Source organism: Leucoraja erinacea, chromosome 8, assembly GCF_028641065.1.
Source record: "Leucoraja erinacea ecotype New England chromosome 8, Leri_hhj_1, whole genome shotgun sequence".
Taxonomy (NCBI): domain Eukaryota; kingdom Metazoa; phylum Chordata; class Chondrichthyes; order Rajiformes; family Rajidae; genus Leucoraja; species Leucoraja erinaceus.
The window spans coordinates 42,930,979-42,958,414 of record NC_073384.1 but is presented as its reverse complement, the minus strand read 5'-3'; the positions used below and the strand labels follow the sequence as shown (position 1 = coordinate 42,958,414).

General features: G+C 40.4%; 1 protein-coding gene across 5 annotated transcripts in view; it reads left to right on the top strand.

Moving 5' to 3' along the window:
* The window catches only part of LOC129699621 (CAP-Gly domain-containing linker protein 4-like), a 233,352-nt gene that overhangs the window by 125,885 nt on the left and 80,031 nt on the right, over positions 1–27,436 (top strand). For 3 of the 5 annotated variants that reach the window (XM_055639579.1, XM_055639581.1, XM_055639580.1), the window contains exons 10-11: positions 13,216–13,296; positions 18,535–18,693. The exons of 1 other annotated variant lie outside the window; for it this stretch is intronic. In XM_055639579.1, the coding sequence (XP_055495554.1) occupies positions 13,216–13,296; positions 18,535–18,693 (240 nt within the window). The remainder of the gene's footprint in view (positions 1–13,215; positions 13,297–18,534; positions 18,694–27,436) is intronic. One more of the 5 variants, XM_055639582.1, reaches the window with a different exon arrangement.

Here is a 27,436-nt window from a genome sequence, read left to right as displayed (position 1 = left end):
CTTGGCGGTCTGGTTACGCTCAGAGAAGGGCTTTAAAGGTATTACACGGTTCGACACAACTCATAAAGTCTCATTGTATGCGGATGACCTGCTCCTGTACATCTCGAACCCAGTCAGCTCTCTCCCTGTGATTACGAATATTTTAGAACGGTTTGGCGCGTATTCTGGTTATAAACTTAACTACCAAAAGAGTGAGCTATTACCGATTAACTCATTGGCTAAGCAGCTCCCTCGCTCTTTAACCTCATTCAAATGGGCAGAGGACGGGTTTCGCTACCTCGGCGTCTTTATCACAACACCCTTATCTGATATGTTCCGCACAAACTTTCTGCCTCTGGTTGAGAAAGCTGAAAGAGATTTTGACCGCTGGTCAGTTTTACCGCTATCCCTCGTGGGCCGGATAAATCTGGTCAAGATGGTCGTCCTACCCAAATTCCTGTATCTTTTCCAGCACGTCCCTATACTTATCACTAAATCTTTTTTTGATAAATTAGAAAGGACAATATCTAAATTTTTATGGGGTAGCAAACCGGCTAGAATCCGAAAGGCGATACTGCAGTCTCCTAAGAGTGACGGCGGTTTGGCACTTCCTGACTTTAGGCGATACTATTGGGCAGCTAACTTGCAAAAACTCCTGTATTGGATGAATGATGATTGCGACCACCTACCGACCTGGGTACACATGGAAAAGGCGAGTTCACATCTCCCGTTGCGGTCTGTCCTATGCTCCCAACTCCCCCTTCCTATAACATCTGTGGGTGCAGGCCCAATTGCGTCCCTCTCGCTCAAGATATGGAGTCAACTCAGGAAAAACTTCGGTTTACAAGGCCCTTCCATCTTGACCCCACTGCTTAAAAACCACATCTTTAAACCTTCAAGTACAGACCACGCATTCAAAACCTGGCATAGCAACGGTATCAGTAGTATCAAAAACCTATACAAGGATGGCATATTTTCGTCTTTTGCGGAGCTCTCGTCCAACTATTGCCTCCCAAACTCCCACCTTTTTCGTCTTTTCCAGATTAGGGATTTTGTGAAGAAGACATTCCCCCATTTCCCAAATTGCCCCCCTGAAACCCTGACCGATACCATCTTAGCTCTAGATCCCAACTGGAAGAAATGCATCTCTGTTTTGTATAACTTGTTAGGGTCGGTCTATATTGAAACCTCATACCTCATTAAAAGCTGCATGGGAGGATGAGCTGAATACGAAACTAACAGACCAGCAATGGGACTCTGCCTTGGATTTGATCCATTCTTCCTCCATATGTGCCCGTCATGGCCTAATCCAATGCAAAGTCCTTCACAAAGTCCACTACACAAATGCAAGATTATCTAGAATTTACCCCGCTGTTAGGGACACCTACAACAGATGTAATCAATCTCCTGCCAACCATGGCCATATGTTTTGGTCTTGCCCTAAGCTAGCAGCCTTTTGGAGGAGCGCTTTCGACTTGATAAGCAGAGCCTACAGCCATATTCCTCCAGCCCACTGTCAGACATTTTCGGTACCCCTCCACCGACCTCTCTGTTGCCCACTGCTTTTACACCCATTTTTTGGCCCGGTACCTATTTCCCTCGCTCCAAGATGCCGCACCCGCTGAGTCTGCTTTTTTGTGTACCTTCTAGCTTTTACAACCTTGTTAGCCCGGAGACTGATCTTGCTTAACTGGAGGCTCACCTGTCCCCCGACACACACCCGCTGGATTAAGGAGGTGCTTTACAATTTAAAGCTTGAAAAACTTAGGTTCTCTCTCAAAGGCTCTACCAAGACATTCCTAGATACATGGAACCCTTTCTTGGAACTTGTTAACTCTCTCAACTTGTCCCCGGACTCGGAAGAGGACTGAGTGCTCTCCACCATTGTTCTGCTCTACTGCAGCTGCTCTCCCCTTAACCCCCCCCCCCCCCCCCCACACTTATTTATTTAATTACTTACTTATTTACTGTTATTAGTGACCCCCTTTTTATTTTTTTATTTTTTTTTTTTTTAGTACTTTTTGTTTCGTTTATCTTACCATATTTGTGTGGATGTGTATGTATGTGAGTGTTGTTTGTCCCCGTTTGGTTCCGACCTGATTCGGGTGGGTTGAAGGTGGGTAAGGGTAAGGGCTTTGAGGGTCGCTTACATACTGTTGCACAATTATGCCTTGACTGTCACTGTCTGTTATCATTGTATGTATGCAAATTGCTGTGAAATTCAAATAAAAAGATTTAAATCATAAATTGTTTGGACGAAACATCACACTGAATTGGAAATGTGTGTGATACCATATGCATAAAGATTTATAAAAGTAATCAATGAACACAGGAAATTAAATAAGCATGTTATATTCAACTAAATGATCTGATGCCCTTTCTTTGTAATGGCCACAATTATCTGAAGTGGCATGCATTATTGGATTCAATGAATACCTATTTTGCACAATTAATCACATCTTTCATATATCTACTCAGATCAAAATGCCGCTTGCATCCCTCAACGTCCTAGGATACACATGGTCAGGCCTCGGGGATTTATCTGTTTTTAGCCACCATGCATTTAGCCTCTAGTACCTCACCCGTGGCTAAGGAAGATATAGAAATGTATACGACGGCCCCTGAATTTTTTTTCACATGCATCTCGCAATGTCCTAGCATATACACAAAGTCAGGCCCTAGGGACTTATCTACTTTTCTGCACTTCAAAACTGCAGTGGCTTCTGGTGTTGACATCCAGTTGGGCGGCATAGTGGCGCTGCTGCCTTACAGTGCCAGAGACCCGGGTTCAATCCTGACAGGTGCTGTCTGTAACGAGTTTGTACATTCTCCCTGTGTACAAATTCTCCATGTGACCGCTTGGGTTTTCACGGGGTGCTCCGGTTTCCTCCCACACTCCAAGGATGTTGCCAGGGCTAGAGGGTGTGAGCTATAGGGAGAGGTTGAGTAGGCTGGGTCTCTTTTCCATGGAGCGCAGGAAGATGAGGGGAGATCTTATATACGTATACAAAATCATGAGAGGAATAGATCGGGTAGATGCACAGTATCTTTTGCCCAGAGTAGGGGAATCGAGGAGCAGAGGGCATAGGCTCAAGGTGAAGGGGAAAAGATTCAATAGGAATCCGAGGGGTAACTAGAGGGTGGTGGGTGTATGGAACAAGCTGTCAAAGGAGGTAGTTGAGGTTGGGACTATCCCACCGTTTAAGAAACAGTTAGACAGGTACATGGATAGGTCAGGTTTGGATGGATATGTACCAAGCTCAGGCAAGTTGAACTAGTGTAGCTGGGACATTGTTGGCCGGTGTGGGTGAGTTGGTCCGAAGGGCCTGTTTCCACACTGTATCACTCTATGACTCTATTTACACGTTTGTAGCTTAATTGGCTTTGGTAAAATTGTGAATTAGAAACATAGAAAATAGGTGCAGGAGTAGGCCATTCGGCGCATTCAATATGATCATGGCTGATCATCCAACTCAGTATCCTGTACCTGCCTTCTCTCCATACCCCCTGATCCCTTTAACCACAAGGGCCACATCTAACTCCCTCTAACACTCTCTGTGTGAAAAATGTTTTTCTCATCTCGGTCCTAAAAGACTTCCCCCTTATCCTTAAACTGTGACCCCATGTTCTGGACTTCCCCAACATCGGGAACAATCTTCCTGCATCTAGCCTGTCCAACCCCTTAAGAATTTTGTAAGTTTCTATAATATCCCCCCTCAATCTTCTAAATTCTAGCGAGTACAAGCTGAGAATTGTCTGTAGTTTGTAGGATAATGCTATTGTATGGGGATGATCGCTGGTCGGTGCGGACCCAGCGAGCCAAAGGGCCTGTTTCCGTGCTATATGCCTAAAATCTAAAGTAAAGTCTAAAAGATTAGATTAGCTTGGAAAATAGTAAGATCCATTAAATTTGTTATGACCTCTGTGGCCTGGACCAAAAAGCAATTTTCGCTCTCTTTTCCTTCCTGTAAATATTAAGACCAGGTTTTTGAAATATACAATGTCAGCATGTAAGATGGGGAAAAACATAGTTATTTGTTGGTTCCATCTTTTAATAATCAGTGGTTTAGAAAGTACAAGTCAATGACTGCAGGCATTCTTAATTTGGAGGTCAGCTGAAATGTTAAGCTTTCCAATGGAGCATTATCAATGCTGTCATACTGCGACATTGTGAATGTTACCAATGTGAATTTCTCCAATTAGCTAAATCTATTATTGTCAGCCAGTGGCATTTGTCAAGTTTGAGTTAAACCCCTTTCTCACGGGGCGACTTGACGCAAGAGTTAACCAGAGTTGAACATCGTGGGAACCTCTTGCAATAACCGTATGGCATTCGTGGACCACCGTGGCGCTAACGGCAGGTACTCGTGTAACTTGGTGACTCGGGAGAAAATTCAAACAAGGTTGAATTTCTCCAAGAGTGACTTGTACACTTGTGGTTGAACATTGAAACATTATATGCACGTAGTGGCCAGTGCGATATCCGTACTGACTCTTGCGTGTACCGTGGGAACTCCTGCGAACGGTGAACCCGGAAGCTGGACAGAGGGGACAGAAGGTGAGTAAAAATTGTCTTCTGTGGGATTGAATTTAAAAAATAAAGATTTGCATCCGCATATGGACATCAACTTATTCATGAGTTATGTTAATGAGATTCAAGAAAATAACTATAATCTTTAAAAGGGACTTTACTGAAAGGTCCCGCATTTTTATGGTCCGTGAGAAATTTTTCACATGTACTTCTTTGAGAGATACAGCTCGGAGTCCTCGCCAACCAGCGATCGATGCCTTTCCGAAGCAGGGTCCGGAACGCTACCAATCAATGTTCTCCAGAGACCCGTGTAAAGGAGTGAACTGCACATGCTGGTTTAAAACGAAGACAGACACAAAAAGCTGGAGTAACTCAGCGAGTCAAGCAGCATCTCTGGAGAAAAATAGGTGATGTTTCGGGACGAGACACATCTTCAGACTCAATTCCGATTAGGATGTCTGAAGAAGGGTTCCGATTCGAATCGCCACCTATTCTCCAGAGATGCTGCTTGGCCCGCTGAGTTACTCCAGCATTTTGTGTCTAACTTGTTGATTTAGACAGTTTTTGATTATCAAGGATTCTGCGCTGACTCTTTACTCTGAAACACACGTTGGAAATTTAAACTTGGGCGCAACTAACATCGTCTTACTACCATGGGAACTCTTTAACTCAGCGGGCAGGCAGCAGTTAATTATTGCTCCCTTCAGTTTCCCAGGGGGTCGGGACGGGACTGGAGTTGGGAGGGAAAGGTGGGGGAGTCGAGGGAGAGGAGGGGGAGACAGATTGGGGTGTCTTCATTTACTGGCGGCGGGTGAATGTCACTGAAACAGGCAGGTGAGATTTCACATCCACCTTTTGTGTGCCTCTCTCTCTCTCCCTCCCTCCCTCTCACACAGGCTCAGAGACTCTGCCTTTGTGAGTGTACGTCTCTTTCTCCCCCTCTCCCACACACAGTAAGACCGAGGTACTGTGCTCAGTCCATCTATGTCTCCCACATACACAGTAAAACTCTGCTTTGTGTGTGTATATATGTCTCCCCTCATTTCTCTCTCTCCCCCCACCGCTCTCTTTCTCCCCCTCCCCCACCTCTCTCTCTTTCTCCCCCTCCCCCACCTCTATCTTTCTCCCCCCACCACACAATAAGACCGATGTATTCTGCTTAGTCTCTCTTCGCTCCCACACACACAGATAGACCAAGGTCATGTGCGCTCTTCCGCCAGTCACCCCGAAGTACAACACACTGCCTCTGTGCCTCTCTCTGTCTCTCTCCCCTTCTCTCCTAAGTAATGTGGCATCTTCCTGCAGTAAAGTCACGGCATCAGTACAGACATGTCTCCACATGAGCCAATTCAACCAAGGGAGGATATTTATAGTGTGTGAAAAAAAAAGTGACATCATTTGTACCACGTGATGATTTAATTACACTTGACAGTTTACAATGTCATTCAAGATTTAACGGGAAAGCTCGGGAGACGGACAAGCCACTCGCACAAATAACAGAAATGCCGAGTACCGTGGGAACTCTTTGTCTACCCCCCCGTTATATCGTGTGATATCGTGCTAGACCACGACCACTTCACTCTGGTTACATCTTGCGTCAAGTCGCCCCGTGAGAAAGGCCTATCACTCAACTTCTTGGTTGGAAAACTAAAGTTTTAGGACACCAGGTGTCTGGTTATTCTTTTAAAATATTACAAGATAGTGTTGCTGGATCGTAGGTTATGCTTAGAAATTTTTTCTTCTGAAAGTGGAGATATGGATCTCTTAAACTGTTCTGTTCTATAATTCCATTAAAACCTGTGGCTGTGGGATATGACAGTGGAAGATAGATCTACCCCCGCAAGTGGGGTTGATTATCGAATGTAAATTACTTTCTTTCAGTAAATTCAATAATGGCTTTGCCAGAATTTGGTTCAACTCAGTTAGCTGGGTGGCGATAGGGGAATTGTAGCAAAAATTGCAAAAGCAAAAAATTGGGAAAAAAGAACAGAAAGGTAATATGTATAAAAATTCAATTTCATAACACTTCCTTTCAGCATTGTGCAACTGAAAATCAATTTTTCTTTCATAGTAAATGCAATATCATTTCTGAATCAACAACATCCTCGCGTGTATCATCGACCATCTAATTTGCGAGTAGGAGGAGCTCACCCCATGTGCTATCTCACTAGTTGCAACCTGTCAGTTTAAGATCTGCCTGCTCTCATTCTTTGCTTTCTGCCCAATAATGTTCCCATACCATTTATTAGCCCCAAATGTGTGTGCTGTAACTTTATGTGTGGAATCTTATTGAAAACCTCTGAAAATCCAAAGGTGCCACATCCACAGTGTATTCTATTTGTCAGATCCTTAAAGTGCTCCTATGGATTGGTGAGGAATATTTTCCTTTTGTAAATCTATACTGATTTTGCTCAATCCTATTATTCTGTTCATTCTGCATGTGCATTTTGCATTCCAGATTCTCGGAATTCTCTGCTAGACCAACAAATGGGTCGTTTCCTGTTTTCTTTCTCCATCCTTTCATAAATCGTGGTAATACATTTTCAACCCTTCAATCCAATATCTTTTTCAGAATCTATAGAATTTTGGAAGATAATAACCTTGGAGATCACTATCACATTAGCCACCACTTTTGAAAACTCTTGGTTGAGATTATCAGACCTAGGTATTTATCAGCTTTAAGTCTCATATCTCCTCTCAGACTATTTTATTCAGCAATATATATTTTCTTCAGTTCCTTATTCTTTGGAATTACATATAAACTAGACTGGATGAGGATACCAGATTTCCAGAAGCAAAGATTTACCTGATGCAGCCTATCAAGATTCTTACAAGAACAGCCTTTACGTTATTGTCTGAAAGATACTGTTAGGGAAAACTGAAGCAGAAGCAGGTTGAGTTTTCTGTTCTGAATTCAGATAGTAGCATTCAAATCTATGGAGATTAAAAAAAAACAAGATTACAACCAACAAAAAAGCACAACCAGATGCTTTGATAATTTGTTTGACCAGCTCAGAGAAAGACAGATCATCCCAACTCCTGACGTGTCTTATGAGTAGATCAAGTTAGAAGATTAAAAAGATAACCCAAGGAAAGAAGATAAAGATAATTACTAAAATGTATTGTTGATTTCATCAAGTAGGAGTGCAGACAAATGTGTCTTAAAAGTGGTCTAAGGACAGATGCTGAAAGACTCCATCTAGGGGAGTACAAAATGAAAGCAGAAGCAAGGAACTGCAGATGTTGGAATCTTGAGCAAAACACAAAGTGATGGAAGAAGAAAGCGGCTCAGGCAACATCTGTGGGGGAAATGGACAGGTGATATTTCGGATCAGGACTCTTGAAGTGGGCTCCCTAAGTTCGACCATCGTTACTGACCTGAAGGCCTTCTTGGGACTTCTCAACTATTACAGATGTTAACTACCAAATTTAGGCAAAGTGATAGGACCTCTACATGGATTGCTGATCCTTAAAATAAAGCGGAAGTGGACAAAAAAACGAAATATCTTATTCCGAAAGTTGAAATAGTTGCTGCTGGATTCATAGTTTATTTGTTCTTTCAGCCACTATGAGCCCTGTTGTTTTGTGGCATAGAATGGAGGTGGGTGACTTGACTGATTTTCTATCAAGGTTCATTTCCAAGTCAAATAAATGTTATTTACAAATAAACAAAATGATTCCGCTGTAGATACAAAGAACTGCAGATGCTGGTTTATACCAAAGATAGACATAAAATGCTGGAGTAACTCAGCATGTCAAGCAGCATCTCTGGGGAAAAAGGATAGGTGACTACTGAAGTAGAGTCCCAACCCGAAACATCACCTTTCCTTTTTCTCTGGAGATGCTGTCTGACCCGCTGAGTTACTTCAGCGTTTATCTTTAAAATGATTCAGCTATTGGCACAGAATGACAAAGTTCATTAAGTCCTTCTCTTCAGAGATGAAAGGTCTCGACCCGAAACATCACCTATTCCTTCTCTCCAGAGATGCTGCCTGTCCCGCTGAATGACTCCAGCTTTTTGTGTCTATCTTCGGTTTAAACCAGCATCCGCAGTTCCTTCCTACACAAGTTCATTAAGGACTTGCACGGCTTAGACCTTTTCATGGACCACAAACCTTTGTGAAGTATTTGCAGGGAATCAAAGGGGATGCCTCAGATTCCTCTCCACTGGAGTGCAGACTGACATTAACATTACCTGCAGATAACAATGTTTTGTACAAGAGTGAATAATACACCCAAGATGTTGGAGCCCTGAATTGATTGCTAGTTGAAATCTAATACAGGGTGAGATTGTGTCAGGGCTAGAATACAATGATAGTTCTCCAGGCAAAACCCTCAGCTTATAGCCAGTACAAGATGTGAATGCCCTTTCATAAATGTACAAATGTATTCAGCATTGAAGTAGGGAATATGACAAAGGGATCATGACAATGGCACATTGTTGCCATGTTACAGGAAGAATATGAGAACATAATACAAAGATTTCTTTTGGCTCAGAATATAGTTTAAGATTAAAGCAGCAGCTTTTTTTTTGTAACTGGAATCTCTAGTTCTAGGGGAAATACCTAACTTGCATTCACTGCTTACAATCTTACATGTTTCAACAGATCATCTCTCATTCTATAAAAACACCACTGTTTAGGTATTAAACACCAACGTAGGCCCATTCTTCTTAAGTCTTCCTTAGTACATCAGTTCTTTGATCCCAGAAATCTGGGTGATCCTTCTCTGAATTGCCTACAAAGCAGGACTTCCTTAATTTTATTCTCCACCCCATTTGCTTTCCTGGATTTTTGCTGTACTTGCTCGTTGCCTTTCTTGCATATTATCTGCAGTGTAACTTCCAGTGTTTCATGTACAAAGACATACAGAACTTTGTATCAGGCAGTATTTTGTGCTTTCTCTTGTTCTCCCGAGATGCTACTTGATCCACTGAGTTACTCCAGCACTTTGTGTCTTTCTTTTGCAAACCAGCATCTGCAGTTCCTTGTATCTCCTCAAAGGTGAAAGACTGGCCTGTGTGCTGGCCCAGCGACATCTCCAACTCTCTGCAATCTCTTGCGGTCTTAGTCAGAGCTGTTCCAAAACCAAACTGTGAAGCATGCTGGAGGAAGAATGTCATTAAGTTGGAATTGGTACAGAAGAGATACATCAGGATGTCATCTAGAGTGGGCTAAAGTGAGAGGTTGAATATTTTCTTTGGAGCATTGGTGGCTGAGGGGTGACTATCTTGAGTTGTACAATATCACGAGGCACATGGATATAGTGAATGTTTAAGAAAGAACTGCAGATGCTGGAAAAAATGAAGGTAGACAAAAACGCTGGAGAAGGTCAGCGGGTGAGGCAGCATCTATGGAGCGAAGGAATAGGTGACATTTCAGGTCGAGACCCTTCTTCAGTCTGATGTGGGGTGGGGGGGGCGGGAAATAGAAAGGAAGAGGCAGAGATAGTGGGCTGTGGGAGAGCTGGGAAGGGGAAGGGAAAGAGGGAGAAAGCAAGGACTACCTGAAATTGGAGGTCAATGTTCATACCGCTGGGGTGTAAACTACCCAAGCGAAATATGAGGTGCTGCTTCCCCAATTTGCAGTGGGTCTCACTCTGGCCATGGAGGCCCAGGACAGAAAGGTCGGATACAGAATGGGAGGGGGAGTTGAAGTGCTGAGCCACCGGGAGATCGGGTTGGTTAATGCGGACTGTGCCGAGGTGTTGGGCAAAGCGATCGCCAAGATTGCCACTTGGTCTCACCGATGTAGAGCAATTGACCCCTAGAGCAGCGGATGTAATAGATGAGGTTGGAGGAGGTGTAGGTGAACCTCTGCCTCACGTGGAAAGCCTGCTTGAGTCCTTGGATGGAGTCAAGGGGGGAGGTAAAGCGACAATTGTAGCATTTCCTGCGGTTGCAAGGGAAAGTACCAGGGGAGGGGGTGGTTTGGGTGGGAAGGGACGAATTGACCAGGGAGTTACGAAGGGAGCAGTCTCTGCAGAAATATAGTGATTGCTCACCATCTTTTTCACAGGGTAGAGGATTCTAAAATTAAGGGAATAGGCTTAAGGTGAGATTGGAAAGATTTAAGAGGGACCTCAAACCTCAACTTTTTCACTTGCAGGGTACTCCATATCTGGCATGAACTGCCAGACAAAGGTATGGAAGTGGATATAATTATGACTATTAAAATATATTTATATATATATATGGATGAGAAAGGTTTAGAGGTCTATGGGCCAAATGGAACTACCCCACTTACCAACTTGTTTGGCATGAACAAATTGGGCCAAAGGGCCCGTTTCCATGCTGTCCGCATCTGTGATTGAGTCCAACTGTGTATATAATTTTTTTGCATCACTGCATTCAGGTTTTCATTGTTTGGCATTAAGCAGCACAATTATCTCCTCCCGTTTACTTCGACATGTATGTGTGAAGGATGTTCCTTCCAATTTGCACCTTAGAATTGGAAGGGATGTCCTTCACACATTCACGTCTGGCCTATGAATATGTGAAGGACACCGGACTTCCTGGTGGCATAGGTGTAGAGTTGGAAAACTTGGAGTCTTCTTTATTCTATGTTGCTGTCTTTCATGTACTCTCAATGACCTGAATGAGTTTCAGAATACCTGTCAACCCATGCTACAGCCATTATCTACCTCTTCTTTAGGAGATTTGGGATGTGGTTAATGCAGGATGTGAGAGGCTGCCTTTCATCGTGGAGGCTTATTTAAAAGATGGTGTTCATTTAAAATATTAGGTCCCCTTCTCACTATGTCAGAGAACTAGAATTTAGATAGTTTAGCTAGTAATGCGTTGTTACTGTATAAATTGGAAGTAATCATTCAAGTTAATTGTCCATTTTGATTCTTGCCCTAATTTCTGGAGGCTTTCCAATTTAACCGCATCGTGAATTCGTTTTGCAGCAAATCTCTCTCCGTGATAAGCCGATTAACCATTTTAATAAGATTTTTGATGACATTTGATCACAGGATGTGTAGATAATTACATATCTAAGTGAACAAAAATATAGTCAATAATTTGTGAGATCTTTCTCACTAATCGGTCATCAATAAGAATTTGTTCTTCAACTTGAGATTGTCTGTTATGATTTTGAAAGCTTGACTAAATGTTCTTTTCAACATTTCCAAGGCTTTTCAGCTATTATTACAGACTGTGTTTGGGAATGCTCAATTATTATTTAATTCCTTTGACTTAAGTGTTATTTACAAACACCACATTTACAGTCTGGAGAGAAAACTAACAAGTGAATGGAAAATATTAAAAAATCCACTTCCAGGTTTTACTCTGTCGGATGCATGATTATTGTTGACATTTGACTGAAATGTATTCTTTGGTGATGAAACGGCAAAAAAAAGATTTATTTTCCCCTTGGCCTTTTTCAGCACCTGCATAAATAATTAATTAAAGAAAGTAATAAATATAATATTAAAACTAAATTGAACATGTTTAATGGTTGTGCAATTACTAAAAAGAATGGCAAAGAACTCTGTATATCGGGCAATACCTGGCATAGGTGTTTGAGCAGATTCCCCACCATAAGGCACAAGGAATTCCTGTAACTTTGTGCTCTCTTGCTGGAAGCAATGAGCAGTTCAGAATCAGCATGGAGTTGAAGAAATGACAGCAAATAGCTGTTAGCGATTTCAAGATTTCTGCATTTGTGCATACGTGACTTGAAATTCTGAGCCTGCTAGTTCTTAACTCAGAGCAATTTCACAATTTTGTGCAGAAATGGTGACAGCCTTGCCCATTCATTAGTTTTTAGCTGCAAAATCCAAGCCAATAAATACTTCACGCAAACCAGTTGTTTTGCTCTGTAACCTTTGCACAACTCTACAAAAGAACTTCATGAGTCTGACAGTGGCGACTCTGATATACAGTGCAAATTCTTCAAAATGAAACTTTGCCAAATGTATTACCAGAACATCATGAAATAACAGGATTATTTAAAACAGCTGATTAAAAATTGGTAGTTCATTTTACTTCTTGGTTGCTTTTCTTTCCCATAGATATGAGTAAGAGGTATAAATAAATTAGATAGCCAGTGTTAGTTTCCCATGGTAGGGCAGTCTAAAACTAGAGGGCATAGATTTAAAATTATCAGGTGGTTGAGGCAGGTGGTTGAAAGGATTTCCGAGTGGGAATTGATATCCTGGTGTTAGGGACAGTGATGGAATTGATTTGGAGTTGGCTAAGTCACTGTCAACAGAGAACCATGGTGAAATATCTTTATAATGAGAAAGATGAATAATGGCTTTCCTCAAACATTGGTGATAATATCATTGCCATTTTTTAATTAGAAGCAGGCTCCATTGTGGTTTACAAGAGGGAAATGGTTAAAAAATGGTGAAGAAAAAATTGTCAGGATAAAGTGAGGGGACTGAGGTTTGGAACTGATCATGTATTCTTCTGGAGAGCTAGTATGTATATAATGGGCCAAATAGGCTCCTTCTATGCTAGCATGTACCTTTATGGCCTTTTTCAGTTGATGTCCACTTGAAGACAGCTTTACAACATTTACTTCATAATGTCTTCATTGGAGTATGCTACAACAATTACAGTCAAATATATCCTGATATTTTAAAAAGTGTATTTTACCATTTGCATTTAAAATATATCTGTCAGTTTAATCTATGTAAAAATATTCCTGCTATTTTTAACCTTTCATTTGATTATCAAATAATTTTTCCATCAAAAGGTCTACATCCTTCCAAAAAGTATGTTTCAAAGCCCCCCATTCCTGTTCAGGATATTACCAAACCTCAAACCGGAACGGAAGGTATACATTGATAATGTTTATTTGGAATTGAATTTGATTCTTAATTTAAAATTAACCTCCTAACTGTTTTAGCAAAACTAATTAAAATTAATATTTGCATACAAAAATGCTCGCTTTGAAATTTTTTTTTTTTTGACAAGATTGCAAAAGCATGATTTCCGCTGTTTCTTTGACTTTTCATGTTAATTATTTTACTAAATTTAGGCAAGATAATGAATCAAAATTAGTTAACATTCCTAATTGTTGGCTACTACTTTCCAATCTCTATACCTATAAAAGTCTCATCTTGTGTGTTGTTTGTGTGCTGTATGTTTGTTTTTTTTGTAAATTCCTCAAAACGCTACGTGCTAGCTCTTAAATTGTTACATATTCTGACACATTTTTCCCCTCCACGTCTTAATTAGGTTCACAAGATTTCATCCTATATTTATTCGCGATTAAAGTTAAAAAAAAAGAAGTGAAAAACCACTTCTCAGAGAGTCTTTTTCAAAGCAGCCAAAGGCAGGCCCTATCAAAATGAGTGCCATTTGGCTCTGCTTCAAAGGGATCTTGATTTGAGGGCAAATCAAGGGGCAGGCCCTATCAAGGGGGGGGGGGGGAGGAGGGGGGGGGGGGGAGAGGACAGAGAGAGAGACAGACAGATAGACATTTGAGAGACATGAGGGTGGCGCTCTGCTGTTCAAAGGGATCTTGATTGTGAGGGCCTCTAAAATCGAGGGGCCTCTGCTTGATTTCTTGGTTTTAGGGATCCCGGTCTAAAAATTCAAATTGACCCTGGCCAAATCTCATCGCGGGTCCCCCCCTCAGCCCCCCTCAACGAGAGGGCCTGGCCTCCGGGGGGGGGGGGGGGGGGGGGGGGGAGGGGTTGGGGGACGAGGCCCAGACAGGGTCTAATGTTCTATAAATTTATTAAACCTATTTATATTATCAGGACCAGAAACAGACGATGTGCTTTAGAGATTCGGAGATCATGAGGTGGCGGCGAAAATAGAGACTGTTCCACATGTATATGGAGTGTGTGAGGTTGATGTTCCTGTACAAATATCTGAAAAGGGCTGCTCCTCTACTTCTCTCTCTCATTTTAGTTTAGTGTTTCTTTTTTAAATTAACTTTCTCTGGTACTTTTTGATCCTCTCTGGTTTAATTGTTATGCCTCTTTCCTCTATGCCTAATTTCAGTTTAATTTTATTTCACTCCCCTCTTATTTTTCTAGCTTTCTATTTCTCTCTAAATAATTTAATTCTATACTCTGCATCATGTAGTTGGATCTTTGGGTGGGGGTGGCGGCAGGGGAGGTAACTGGGCAGGTCAGAGAATCCGTTTGAGAATGGAACTATCAAAAACTTAGCAGGAAACAAACACAACATGGAGAGTGTATCAAGCGTATATTGGGCTCTGCTATGAACTTTCACCCACCAATCTTCTTACTGTTGAACTACACTTGATAGTCTAATGTACCAAAGTTCCTTGAGATGTTATTTTTTGTTTCCTGCCTATTTTGCTATTTTCCCAACAAGCATCACAGAAACAGGCAAGCGTCACCACAACCAGAATGAGCAGAATCTCAGGTAGCTAGATCTTGCTGGGGCCCAAGCATAAAAAGCAAATGCAAGCAATTTTTTGTTTGACCCTTCTCTGTGGCACAAACTCTACCTGCTACGTCAGCAGGTTAAAGTATGATTTAGGCATTAATGCTGCAGTCAGATTTCAATATTTCAAGTGGGATTTGCTGTATTATTTGTACCTGTGGAAAAATAACATTTGGAATAGCAGATTGCAGGAAGGGGGCCAAACATGTCTGAGTATATGTCCTGAGTAATATTTTTTTTCTATTTTGTTCCTCCTGGGAGAGTATTAAAATCTCACATTTGCTTTCATCATTGATTAAGCCACATAAGAAATACATCTTTGTAAATATATGAACAGGAGCTGGCCTTGTAGTTTGTTATGTCATTTAGTTAGGAAACTCCCGATCTATATTTTGAGTTCAGCTACATACCTTTGTTCCATAACCCTTCATACCTTTGTTAGGTAGGATTTCAACAATTGCAATTTTAATATTTTCAATCAACTTGGCTCAACAGCCAGTTGTGGGAGAGTGTTCCAGATTTTGATTACCTTCTATGAGAAACAATGCCTCCTCACTTTGCCCATGAAAGGCATGGCTGCAGATTAGTTTTCATCCCTTGTTCCACTGTCTCACCATGTGTGGATGCAGCTCATCCTAATTTACTTTATCAATAATTATTTTAAATAGCCCCATTAGGTTACTCTTATGTTCCCTGCAATAACGTTCATTCTCTGCAATTTAACCTCATAATTTAAACTTTAAACCGTGGATCACTCTGGTTAATTGTGCTCCACGCACTCCAACGCTAATCTGTCATTCATGTGTTGTGCCAAAAATTGAAAAAGTGGTTTATATAACTGCAAGAGATAATGTAAATATAGCCTTTAATAAAGTAAAATATGATGCCAGTAAATAATATTACTGAAGAACGCCACAAAGAGTGTTTTTCAGAGAATATTTAATAATGTATGCAACATATATGTACAGTATACTAGGTATTTCTTTTCCTTCATTAACATTTGATCATTTAAATTCATTTACTTGGCATTCTTGCTGATCCTTTGATTCATCTAGAATTTAATATTGACCCATAAATATGTACTCCAGCTACATTATTGACACTGAGATTAATGGGCACGGAATTGATTTTGATTATATTTCTTTGCAATATAGAGTGAAACATTATTCTACTCAGACAGCAAATTAATTTTGAAATGCCCTTCACCTATCTCGGCTACTTACCTGATCACTGTTCCAATCTTTGAATTTGAATTTCAGCCACTCCTGATGATCGTCAGCTCTTCCAATTCTCAGACATCCCACCCTTAGTCCCCATCGCCCCACTGATCTTTGCCCCCAATCTTCTTTCCCCAGTCCTCAGGACATCCATAATGAAGTTTTAAGAAAGTCAAGAGTGTTTAATAATCATACGTATAGACATCAGAACAAATAAATTCTTCTTTGCAGCAGCTTACAACCCCGTAAATGCAATACACTCAGATAATACATAATGATTTTTAAGAATTCAATAAATTCAGTACACTTATAAATAAGTTCCCAGCGATATCATATTTGGTGACCTGACCCCTGTTCAACTCTAGCCTTTGTCCGACCATCTACCAGTCAATACCCCCCCACTCACCTGTATCCACTGATCACTGTCAGGCATTGTCCTACCCCCATTTCCCTTCCAGCTGTCTCCTCCCCCCCCAACCACCACAATCAGTTTAAAGAAGTGCCCTGACCCAAAACGTCACCTATTTATGTTCTCCAGAGATGTTGCCTGACGTGCTGATTAACCCCAGCCCTTTGTGCCTTTTTTTTTATCAACTAGCTTCTGCAGTTCTTTGTGTCACCCTGTTCTCCAGTCACTGGTCTTCTCATTCTGCCTCCCCTTTGGAGTTGTAGCTGGAATACATATTTATGGATTCTAGTTTTGATACCATTTTGTGTAATATGCTTGGACCTATTATTTAAAAAGCTCTCCAGCTCTATGGCTTTTATTGTGCCAGCACAATAAACTAATTCACCTGCCTAGTCAAAACACAGACTGAGAAATATCAATTAACAACTGCATAGACGTAGACATTCTTTGGGATTGCGAGTCAATAAATTGAACAATGAGCAGTATGTGGTTTAATTTAATTTAATTTAAGGGACTGGATTTATCCCTGGGTCTTTGCTGGCTTATGAAGTGATGCATAAAAAAGTGCTTTTGATGTCTTTTGGGTGAAATTTAGCTGAGTACAGGAGGCCTGTGGATGTCTACACGTGAAAGCAATTACTAATTGGAGGCTTCATGTCTGCCTTAGCATTATTCAAAAATCATACCCTAATCTGGCCACAACTTTCTTCTGCCATGGGCCTTCTTTAAACATTTGAAGTTTCTGATTATTCCCACCTGCTATCTCACTGTTCATCCCCTTAGGTAGCCTAGCCACCATTTCTTATTGTCTCTGTGTACTGCCCCTCATCCCACCAGATCATCTCCCTTACTAACTGATATCTGATCATCTTCTTGAATTATCCCTCCTACAGTCATCTATTTGCCTGACTAACAGCTCTATGATAATCATCACAATTGACCAGGTAGCTTCTCAGTTTGCTCCCATCATCTCTAAGGTCGGATCCTCTCCACTTAGAACACTGGAGTCGTACAGCACAGAACCAGGCTCTTCGGCCCAACTTGCCCACGCCAATCAATATGCCCCATCTACACTCGTCTCACCTGCCAGCATTTGGTCCACATCCCTCTAAACCTATCCTATTCATGTACCTGTGTTAATGTTTCTTAAACATTGCGATAGTACTTACTTCAACTACCTCCTCTGGCATATTTATGGATTCATAATTCCATACACCTACATACATTTGTGTAAAAAATATACCCCTCGGGTTCCTATTAAATCTATGCCCTTCTCACCTTAACCAAACACATTTCGACACTCCCACAATTTCGTGACTCTTCCCCCTGAGACTCACTATGGCTATTCATCCATCCCCATTATACAACCCCACTTGGGATCCTCTTTCACCTGACGAATCTCCCACCCATCCATACATCTCTGCTCTTCTTCCATAGTCATGTTTACCCCTGGCGACTCCCAATCCAGTACCCAGCTCACTTTCTTCATGATCTTCACTTCTTGCAGAATAGGAGATTTCTGAATTAAGTGACGCAATTGTTTTCTATGGCAAGCTCATTTCTAATGTTTGATAGATTATCACAGCTGGAGTGAGGCTTTGTGGATCACCATTCCAACATATGCTGTTAGATGTATTACAATTTAATGGATATTTAGTATGCCACAAAGAATTTAGAAGTTAAGAAAATTTGTCAATCGCTATTCATGAAACATTTCTGTCAATGAATTTGAAGAATCAAGACAAAAAGGTTTTATTATTTTGAAAAAAGTGAAAAATGTCCAAAATGGCAAAATGAGTGAGAGAAAATGACAGATATAGAAGTGTATCTACAGAGCTTCCGATGTGCTGAAATAAATCTCTTCAACTAACTCATTGAATTGAAATGTGCATAATTTGCATGTCAATGTATGATAAATCTATTGTGCTTGCTTTTGAATTCTGTACTTTAGAGGTTTAAATATGTATTGGTCTCTTTTATGACACTCTTTCTTTCTCTGTTACATTGTATATCACCTACTCAGCTTCTCTGCCTGGGTCATCCTGCTCTTCCTCTTCCTCTTCCTCTTCAATAGAGAGTAGACAATCCAGACAAAGGCAGCTACTGACTCGACAACGGAGCTTGACCCACTCAAAGAAGATGGCAACTAAACTGGTACCTGCCATCACCAAAAGCACCGCAGGTATTTATATTCACAGAAGTCAAAGCTACTGTAAGCAAGAAGAAAACTGCAAGGTACAGTGCCCTCCTTAATGTTTGGGACCAAGACCCATCATTTATTTATTTGCCTCTGTACTCCACAATTTAAGATTTGTAATAGAAAAATATCACGTGTGGTTAAAGTGCACATTGTCAAATTTTATTAAAGGGTATTTTTGTCTGTGAACTGAGGCCCAGGTCAATTTCAATTTTAGAGGACCCCAAACCAAGATCAAGCAGAGGCCTCTCAATTTTGGAGGCCCCCAAATCAAGATCCCTTTGAAGCAGACAGGCATGAGGCCTATGCCAAATGGCACACGATGTCCCCCCTCTGATTGGGCCTGGGTGTGTTTAATTGCCTCCTTAATGCAGGTATAAGAGAGCTCTCAGCAGCTAGTCTTTCCTCCAGTCTATCCATCACATTTGGAAACTGTTATTGCTGTTTATCAACATGAGGACAAAAGTTGTGCCAATGAAAGTCAAAGAAGCCACTATGAGACTGAGAAACACGAATAAAACTGTTAGAGACATCAGCCAAACATTAGGCTTATCAAAATCAACTGTTTGGAACATCATTAAGAAGAAAGAAAGCACTGGTGAGGTTACTAATCGCAAGGGACTGGCAGGCCATGGAAGACCTTTACAGCTGATGACAGAAGAATTCTCTCTATAATAAAGAAAAATTCCCAGACACCTGTCCCATAGATCAGTAACACTCTTCAGAAGTCAGGTGTGGATTTGTAAATGACCACTGTCCGCAGAAGACTTAATGAACAGAAATACAGAGGCTACAATGCAAGATGCAAACCACTTGTTAGCCGCAAAAATAGGATGGCCGGGTTATAGTTTGCCAAGAAGTACTTAAAAGAGCAACCACAGTTCTGGAAAAAGGTCTTGTGGACAGATGAGACGAAGATTAACTTATATCAGAGTGATGGCAAGAGCAAAGTATTAAGGAGAGAAGGAACTGCCCAAGATCCACAGCATACCACTTCATCTGTGAAACACGGTGGTAGGGGTGTTATGGCCTGGGCATGTATGGCTGCTGAAGGTACTGGCTCGCTTATCTTCACTGATGATACAACTGCTGATGGTAGTAGCATAACAAATTCTGAAGTGTAAAGACACATCCTATCTGCTCAGGTGCAAACAAATGCCACAAAACTCATTGGCTGGCGGGTCATTCTACAGCAAGACAATAATCCCAAACATCCTGCTAAAGCAACAAAGGGGTTTTTCAAAGCTTAAGAGTGGCCAAGTCAATCATCCGATCTGAACCCAATTGAGCATGCTTTTATATGCTGAAGAGAAAACTGAAGGGGATGGCTGCAATACAGCCCTGACAGAACATCACCAGAGAAGATACCCAGCAACTGGTGATGTCCATGAATCGCAGCTTCAAGCAGTCATTGTATGCAAAGGATATGCAACAAAGTACTAAACATGACTACTTTCATTTACATTACATTGCTGTGTCCCAAACATTAATGTGCCCTGAAATGGGGGGGGGGGGGGGGGTTTATATATATGAACACTGCTGTAATTTCTACATGATGAAACCAAAATGTATAAAAATGGCCTTTATTAAAATCTGACAATGTGCACTTTAACCACATGTGACTTTTTTCTATTACAAATCTCAAATTGTGGAGTACAGAGGCAAATAAATAAATGATGGGTCTTTGTCCCAAACATTATGGGGGGGGGGTACTGTAAATGGATGATGGATTTAAGCAATGCAAGATTGAATTGAAGGACTAAATGTATACCAAGGCATACTTGGTATCTTGTCGAACACTTTGTACATAATGAAGCATTGATCTGAGCACTTCCATTTCTTCTGGTGCTCAACTAAGGAACATAAATCACTCAATCTTCACACGGTATAAAATTGATAGTTCCACATTCAGATAGACAGGGGCTCCTTCGTTAGGAATGGTCTGACTTATGGTACTGATTTTACTCAAATTCGCCCATATATGTTTCAAAGCATTTTTCACGATAGTAACAAAAATGGTAAAATGTTTTGTGATATTTATTAATGGATGAATACTGTATATGTTATGGATATATGTTAGGAAGATTATTCAGATGAAATCAAAGGGTTATCACAAGTGTAAGTAGAAGGATATGATTTGCATTATTGTAGAAAATTGACTTTTATAGAGAAATTAGCTTATTGATAGTTCTCAAGAATGGAACCCTTACATAACCCGGGGTCCAACTGTATTTATAATGACCACATTCAGGACCACTCACGGAGATTGTTCAAAACCTCAACCTGCACTATTTAAATGGATTGTCATTTACTTGTAGGTTTATTAAGACATGTTGCAATAATCTATTGTGAACTTTACTGCTGTTAAACCTTGGGATATTTCATGCCATTTTGGTGGTAAATGGCAATGAAATATCCCATTTCATGCCAATGTTTACCCCCCAAATAATGATTGGCTTATTTAAGATCCAGCTGGATCTCCACTCCACCAGAAGCAGGAAGAAAGGGGTGGCGGAGCGTTATAATCTAGGTACAATGGTTCTCACCAGAAACTCTTCATGGACTCAGTGGGCCATAGAGCCTGTTTCCATGCTGTATCGCTAAAACTAAACTAAGATGTTGCATGACCTACTCCAGCATGTTGTGTCTTCATACTGTATCATGAGGGTGTACTCTTTATCTGCCATGCAGAAGTAAAGTCAAAGTCAATTTTATTTGTCACATGCACACAGTGAAATTAATTTGCCAGCAGCGATACACTTAAAAAGAACACAGAATACACAATAAGATTTAACACAAACATCCACCACAGTATTCTTCACTGTGGTGGAAGGTACAAAGTTCAGCCAGTCCTCCTCCCTTGTTCACCCGTGGTCGGGGCCATGAACCCTCTGTAGTCGCCGCTACGGACGGCCCGATACAGGGAGCAGAGAAGGAAAAATAAAGTGTCAGCAGTTGGTAGTGAAAGGAGTTTCACTCCAGAGGTGCTGTCACGCCAAGCTTTATAACCCTGAGGTAAATATAGAAGTGCCACTCCATGAATAACAATGCAGTCCATGCCAAGCTTGTAATGCTGAAGGGCAGGTTAAAATTGCATTCAAATAAAAGACATACAGTGTGGGAAGAAAACAGTTAATATTTCGTTTCTGTGTCCCTTTGTAAGTACTGAGAAAGAGAAAGAGACATGTTAATCATCATTGGAAGAGATGGTGAGGGAGGAGTATGCAGAATAAAAAGAATGCTACATATAGGGCAAGTTTGAATGGTTTGATGGGGATCGTTACCAGCATATTAAGCTTCTTGGTCTGTGTAATGTCTTAACAGTGAGGCGTTTGGGACTTATACAAATAGGACAAGACAAACTGAGCCACATAATAGAAAAATGGAACATGGTGAAAAAACACAGCAGGATAGGCAACATTTGTGGAAAGAGAAGCAGTTAGTGTTTCAGATGGGAGACACTTCATCAGATCTGAGAAAGAGAGAAAGTTAACGGCCTGGCCCATTTAGATGACTTTTTAGGCGAGTGCAGGAGACTCTGCGCTCGCCACATGACCGCCACATGTTCACTTGCGGTTTCTGGTGAGTCTCCTTCATGGTCGCGAGGAATTCCCGCATTCTGGGAACTAGTCACGGCCTCGGTATGGTCACCACAAATTTTTCAACATGTCGTAATGGAAATTTTTTTTCCATGGTCGCCATGAGAAAAATAGATACTTTTGTAGTCGTAGTTGCAGTTTTAGTGGGGTCGCCATTTTTAGTCGAGCTATTCGAGATAGTTTTAGTTAATCACCTTTGTTGACCGGGCATTTTCATTGGCTCATTGGGGGGAAAAAAACGTAAGCACGAGTTTTCAGAACCAAGGATAACCGACCGGTGATGTTAAATGCCCGCCAAACTTCACAGCTGTGTATCTCTGGCTTATTAAAAGTTGTCTCCACTCCTCCTCCTCCCTTCCCCCCCCCCCCCCCCCCCCCTCTCTTTTAAAGGACTTACCGTACACTGTGCTAGCCTTCTTAACCTCCCTGTTCATCGCGGTGTGTGTCTGTATCACCTTGGCTTTCCATCGTGTGAATTTCAGACAGTGCTCCCCCGCTTTCCCTGGCCCCCGCCTTTGCGATGTGTGTGTGTGTGTGTTCCACTCTGTTCCAGTGTGTGTTGACAGTCGGCGGCAGTGTGTGTGTGTGTGTGTGTGTGTGTGTGTGTGTGTGTGTGTGTGTGTGTGTGTGAAGTGTGTGTGTGTGTAGATGAATGTGTGTGACAGATGCGATCAAATCAAGCTACCATGGCTATGTAGTTCGTGGCATACCAGAGTGTGTGCTATACACACTCTGACACTCAGCCGTTCCAGTTTATCCGGTTTTTCAATATTAAGTGCCCTTTTGCAAACTTGACAGTCGTACTTGTATCTCTCTTTTCCCTGCTCTGCCAAACGGTTGCAGACCCCAAAAATTAACTCTGTTTCTTTCCCCAATAATGCAAGCCGACCTGCTGAGTATTTCCAACATGATCTGGTTTCATTTTAGATTAACAGCATTTACAGTTTTGATCTGATTTTCACCTAACATTGCAATGTCCTACCAGCTGGCAATGATGATTTCCATCAAATGGAAGTCTCGCCATTTTATTTCATCATTTAGCATTGAGCATTATCATTTCTCTCTTCCCATTAGTGACATCCCAAGGACCATCACTCATGACTGTGGCTGCAGTAACACATCAGCGATGGCCCAGGGGTGCTGCACTGAGCAATTCAGCTCTTAATTTTTTGAAGCTGTGTATTACTTAACGTTGTGAGATAAGCTATATATAGCTCAAATGATCGTGAAGAATGCTTTCTTGTTATCTCTGAGTGTTGCTTAAAAGAATTGAAGAAGAACCCGACTCTAAATTAAGCGCAAAACATATTGAAATGTAAATATAGATATCTTTACCTTATTCAGCACAAAGCAATCTGCTGCAAAGACACTCTCATTAAGCGCTCTGAATTTCATTACATTAACACAATGCCTGCAGTGTTCAGCATGTGCCAAATGGATGGTAGCAACTTGCTAAAGCTTCTGCACTGTAATAAGGAGAAGCCTCAAGCTGCACCATCTAAAAATACAAGGGCAGATGTCACATGAATATACTAATATCTGTAAGTTAGGCTCTTGGTCACACACCTGCCCTATTTATTTTCATTAAATTTTATTGAGCCATCAAAAAATGGTTACAGATTATGTTGCCATATTCAAGTTCATTTTTTTCAAATGTACATATCAAAACAGAACCTTTAGGTATTATACAAACAATATGGACGGGCATGTTTATAAAAACAACACTTTAAAAAAATCAATTAATTAAACAATGGGTGGGGGGAAAAAGTAAATAATAAAAATAAAAATAAATAAATACATAAGTAAAGTGCAGAAGGCGACTGCAGTACATAGGGAACAGTTCAGCATAATAATTATTTGTGAAGACACTTGTTTCTGAAGCTTCTAACTCTCTTGTCTTCTATCCCTTACTCATAATTTCATTAAAATGGATGATTTAGAGTGTAGATAGGTTTGTGTTATGTGTCAATATTCTTCTATGCAAGAAATGACATAAATGGTTGCCCAATTTTATTAAATTGGTTGACTCTATCCTTTAGAACATATCTTATTATTTCTAAATGTAATATACTGGTCAAGTCATGAAGCCACATTCTGGAATTGGTAGCTGTTGTTTTTTTCCATGATATGAGCAGTAGTTTCTTTGCCATAATGAGACAGTAGGAGAGGAATTGTCGTTGAGCAGTTGTGAGTTGTCTTGATGTTTCAGATACCTCAAAGATGATTAATAAGGGCTCTGGGTTCAATCGGATGTTAAGAATGTCTGAGATATTCTTAAATATATCAGACCAGAAAAAGGTGAATTTAGGGCATGATACAAAGTTATGAAAAAGAGTAGCACCTGAGGAGTGGAAGTAGAAGAAACATTTGGATTATATACTGTGTATTTTTGCCTTGGAGTAGTGAAGTCTATGTATCATTTTGAACTGTATGAAGCAGTGTCTCGCATTGTTTGAGCACCTATGTATAAGTTTGAGGCTTTCCTATATTTCATCTGGTATTTGCACATTTATGTTTTTTTCCCAATTGATCTTATACTTGCTAGAGGATGGAGAGGTTATTGATGGAAGGACATCATACATATAGGAGATGAATTTGTCTTTATGTGGTGATGTTTTAAGGCAGTCATCTATTTGAGATGCCTCTCAACTTCAAACCCCGAGAGATGCTTTTGTATATAATCCCTGATTTGCAAGTATCTGAATAAGTTACTATTTGGGAGTTCAAATTTCTTTCGTACCTGTGTTAAAGTGCCAAACGTACCATCGATATATAGGTCTCTGACACTGTGGATTCCTAATTCACTCCATGTAGAAAAAATCTTATCTAACATAGATGGCTTGAATGTGGGATTGTTTGCTATGGGCAAAGCGGGAGATATAGGTTTAAATTCAAAATGGGTTCTGATTTGCTTCCATATACGTATCAAATTGTGTATAACAGGATTAAATCCATTATGTGATCTATCAATTGAAGTAGGAGCTAGTAGGATGGTACCTATTGAGTAAGGGTGACAATCTTCTTGTTCTATTTTTAGCCAATTCAGAGGGATGTTTGAGGTGTCAAGCCAGAAAGCAAAGGACTTGATGGCAGAGGCCCAGTAAAATAAACTGAAATTTGGGAGACCAAGCCCACCCTTAGTTTTTGATTTGTAGAGCTGATTTTGTTTATCCTATGAGTTTTGTAATTCCACAAGAAAGGTATCTAATCTCTTAAAAAATGTTTTTGTAAGAGAAATAGGAATGTTGTGAATTAGATATAGTAGCTGGGGTAAGAAGATCATTTTAATGGTGTTCACTCTTCTGAGTAAGGAAATTGGAAGAGTTTTCCAGAATTGGATTTTGCTTTTTAGGTTTTCTAATAAGGGAAGCAAATTGGCCTGTAGAAGGAAAAGTAACGCTTTGTAACCTCAATCCCTAGATAGGTAAATTTATCTGTTGTTACTCTGAAAGGAAAATTCTCCAATGTATCTGAGGAGATAGTATGAACTGGCAACAGTATACTTTTATTCCAGTTAATACTGTAGCCTGAAAATGTATCAAACAGGTTAATTTTTTCCAGTATCGCTGGAATAGTGATTTGAGGTTCCGTTATGTACAGGAGGATATCATCCGCGTACAAAGATATTTTATTTGTAATCTCTTTTGTGTCGTAGCCATGAAAATGGGGATCGAATCGAAGTAGATGCCATCAGTTAGAACTTTTTTCCCAGGATGGAAATATTAAATACTAGAAGGCATTGCTTTAAGGTGGGAGGGGCAAAGTTTAAAGCGTTAGTATAGCTAAGTCGTTGTTTCCTTCTCTTTTTGTATACATGATATTAAACAGACGTCTTAAGTTAAAGGTGGATAGTCTACTAGGTATGAACCTCGTTTGATCTTTGTGTATTAATTTACTTATTAATGGGCTTAATCTATTGGCTAAGATTTTAGCAATTTAGCATCTATATTTAGTAGTGAGATCGGACGGTTATGAACTTACTTCTTGGGCATCTTTTCCTTTCTTATAAATCACTGTAATTGTTGCTTCGGTTAGTGTGGTGGTAGGGCGCCGTCCGATTGTGCTTGTCTCTACATTCTTTATATATACGGTGTCAGAGTATCATTAAATTTCTTGTATAATTCACTTGGATGTCCATCTGGGCCTGGTGCTTTACCAGTTTTACGAAACGAGATGGCCTTTTAAATCTATATAACACGGAGATCAAAGTTAAGACCATTGCATTCTTCTTCACTCAATTTAGGGAGATTGCATTTATTCAGAAAGTCATTCATGACAGGGGAGTTTGTGGTGCATCTGGGTGTATATAGGCTGGAATAAAACTCTAGGAATCTATCATTTATGTCTTTGGATTTTGTTAACGATGTTCCATTGTTACTCTTAATTTTATGTATTGTTCGGCCAGTCTCCATTTTTCTTAGCTGTCATGCCAATAATTTGTGTGGTCTGTTTCCGAATTCGAAGTAATTTTGTTTGGTGTATAAAAACATCTTGCTTATTTTCGCAGGGAGTAATTGATTATATTTATATCAAATTTGCTATTTTCCTATGTAAAGCAGAGTGCGTTATCCCTGTCCAATTGTTGGATCTCTTTTTCTAATTCTTCTATTTTTATTTTATTGTTTTTTTTTCTTGCAATTTTGAATGAGATTACACATCCCTTCAAATAGGCTTTAAAAGCCTCCCACAATGTGGCAGGGGTGGTTTATGGGATATCATTTGTTTCAAAATAAATATTAATTTGGGTATTTAAATATTTACAAAACTCCTTTTCAGTTAGTAGCTGCGGGTTCAGTCTCCAGGTTCTATATGATGAGGTCATGTTTTCCAAGTACAGCGAAAAAGTGAGAGGACTGTGATCTGAGATCCCAATATTGTGATATTTAACATTTGTTGTAAAGGGTATTAATTTTGTATCTGCCAGGAAGTAATCGATTCTACTGTATGAGTTATGTACTGAGGAGTAAAAAGAGTAGCGGTGGTACTCAATCTGCCATACCTGAAAGATTCATATTTTTGAGGAACATATTTAGGAGTTTGCATCAATTGTTTCTTGGGATCTTTTTGGTGGATGATCTGTCAAGATATGGATCCAAATTATTATTAGGTTCGTTTGAGATATATCAGGT